We start from the raw sequence: 2,500 nt of genomic DNA on the forward strand, positions 1-2,500 counted from the left end.
CCCTCCCTCTCCTCCCTCTCCGCCCTCCCCTCCCTCTCCTCCCTCCCCTCCCTCCAATGCCCCCCCTCCCTCTCCTCCCTCTCCTCCCTCCCCTCCCTCTCCGCCCTCCCCTCCCTCCAATGCCCCCCTCCCTCTCCTCCCTCCCCTCCCTCCCTTCCCTCCCCTCCCTCCCCTCCCTCTCCTCCCTCCCCTCCCTCCCTTTCTCTTCTATGGGTTTGTCGCCCCAAAAGCCCATCATCTTCCTCGTCCTTCGCCTCCTTTTCTCTCTGCCTCTGTGATTCCTCTCTTTTCTCTCGTCTTCTTCATGTATTTCATTTGCTTCTACTTTCATCAGATATCGTCTTTGCTTCTTTTTATTTTCTTATTGTCTTCATTTGTCATTGTTATTGTTAATATCATTATTATAATGATGGTATTGTTGATAGCACGATGATTAACATTTACTATAACCATTATTGTTTTTACCGTTGGTATCTTATTCCCATTGGTAATGTCAATGTTGAGATTACTGTTGCTATATAAACTATCAAATATTGTTATCATTATTATCATAATTACCCACATCAACTTTTATTCTTCCATTGTTAATATTGATTTTTATCTTTTCTACTGTTATTTTTTATCGTCATTATCATTATTATCATTATCATTACTGTTAGAGTAGCACTGATACTAACAGAGAGAATGATAAAAATGATAATGACAATAATAGCAGTAATGATAAACATAGTAATAACCATTAATAATGATAGTAATAATAGTGATACTATTCCTACTACTACTATCAGTATCACTACTACTACTACTACTATACTGCTGCTGCTAGTAACAATAATGATAACGATGATAACAATATTGATCAAATCAGTTATGACGATAAGGATGATGATAATGGTTGTTATTATCATCAATAATCTTACCATCATTATTAACATTATCACTGCCATCATTAACTTTATTTTCATTTTTACTATCACTTTTTCTCAATAGCATTCTCCGCTATTCCCTGACGCCAGCCTCGATGCCTTCCCTCAACCCCTTCCCGCTCAGCTGCCTCGCGTCGAACATTCATTTCCTTATGCCACGGCACCGCTGCCACTCCTCCTCCTCCTCCTCCTCCTCCTCCTCCTCCTCCTCCCCCTCCTCCCCCTCCTCCCCCTCCTCCCACACCCGACCCCCCACCCCCGCCCCTCCCTCCCCAACGACGAGGAGTTCGTTATTCTCCCTCCCTCCCCTCCTCCTGTGATGAACCTGTGGCTGACCCCCAGGTACAGCGTGAAGTGAGGGACAACACGGGCACAGAGAACCTACCCCGGAAGGAATGGGACACGTGGGACCCCATGCTCATAGCGGAGGGCCTCTTCGCCGCGGCCAATATCTTCAGGTATGTCGGGGATCTTTTTTTTTTTTCTTATTTTGTACGTGAGGTTATTTCCGAAATCGACATTTCTTCTTTTCAAGAGCTCGTATGTTTCTTTTCTTCTTCTTTTTTTTTTAAATAGATAACTCAGACTTCAATACCGACATGTCAGTGATAAAAATCTAAGACCAATATTCCAGTATCGCCCCCCACCCCCCACGCCCCCCACCCCCATAGTGCGGTGTACCTGAGGCGCTACCTCCTCTTTCCAGCTCGCTCAAGCTAGTCTACATCTTCAGCGTCAATCCCTACTTGGGGCCCCTGCAGGTGTCGCTCTCGAGGATGGTTGTGGACATCCTCAAGTTCATCTTCCTCTACCTCCTCACGCTGTTTGCCTTCTCCTGCGGTGAGTGCCGTCTCGAGGGGGACAGGGATTTAGCGAAGGATGCGCATGTGAAGGACAGATGGGTTTGGAGGAGTAGGTCGTTTGAAAAAAAGGAAAGAAAAAAAAGAAGAAAAAGTCAATATTCCTCAAGAGAAAATAGGAATATGATATCAAGTATTAGATTTACGATATTCATGATAAGATTTATCTGTTCCGAATAACGATGAAAATAGACCACTACTGATCAGAGAAAATATTTTCAAAAGGACATTGAGTGACATGAAAACACATCTTTTCTTAACTATAGCTGCTACTTCAACAACTTGACATTTTCTTAATCCTGGAGGAATATCTGTCATTCAAATATCTTCGGTTTATCCAAAATCAATCCACCGACTCTTCTTGACTCACCCCGGTTCTCACGCCCAGTCTCTTTCAGGTATGAACCAGTTGCTGTGGTTCTACGCGGACTTGGAGAAGCAGGTGTGCGACGAGAAGGCGAAGAACGGCATGAGCTTCGACGACACCGACTCGTGTATCGTGTGGCGGAGGTTCTCAAAGTGAGTCAGTCGGGCGGAGGCGGGCGAGGGCTGGGACGACCTGCTTGCTGACGCGGCAGGCATTCCCCAGTTCCCTTTGGTCATTGGGAGGCCGTTAGTCCCTCTCCCTCTCTCTCTCTCTCTCTCTCTCTCTCTCTCTCTCTCTCTCTCTCTCTCTCTCTCTCTCTCTCTCTCTCTCTCTCTCTCTCTCTCTCT

At 45.8% G+C, this 2,500-nt stretch overlaps 1 protein-coding gene across 1 annotated transcript in view; it reads left to right on the forward strand.

Annotated features, from left to right (window-relative positions):
* The window catches only part of LOC122256307 (transient receptor potential-gamma protein), a gene marked incomplete in the record, with an annotated part of 481,956 nt that overhangs the window by 419,406 nt on the left and 60,050 nt on the right, over positions 1-2,500 (forward strand). Inside the window, 3 exon segments of the mRNA XM_086533518.1 lie at positions 1,269-1,384; positions 1,633-1,766; positions 2,185-2,305. Coding sequence (XP_086389644.1) covers positions 1,269-1,384; positions 1,633-1,766; positions 2,185-2,305 — 371 coding nt within the window.

Source organism: Penaeus japonicus, unplaced genomic scaffold (genome assembly GCF_977035675.1).
Source record: "Penaeus japonicus unplaced genomic scaffold, GWHDUDI00000001_assembly GWHDUDI00000039, whole genome shotgun sequence".
Classification (NCBI taxonomy): domain Eukaryota; kingdom Metazoa; phylum Arthropoda; class Malacostraca; order Decapoda; family Penaeidae; genus Penaeus; species Penaeus japonicus.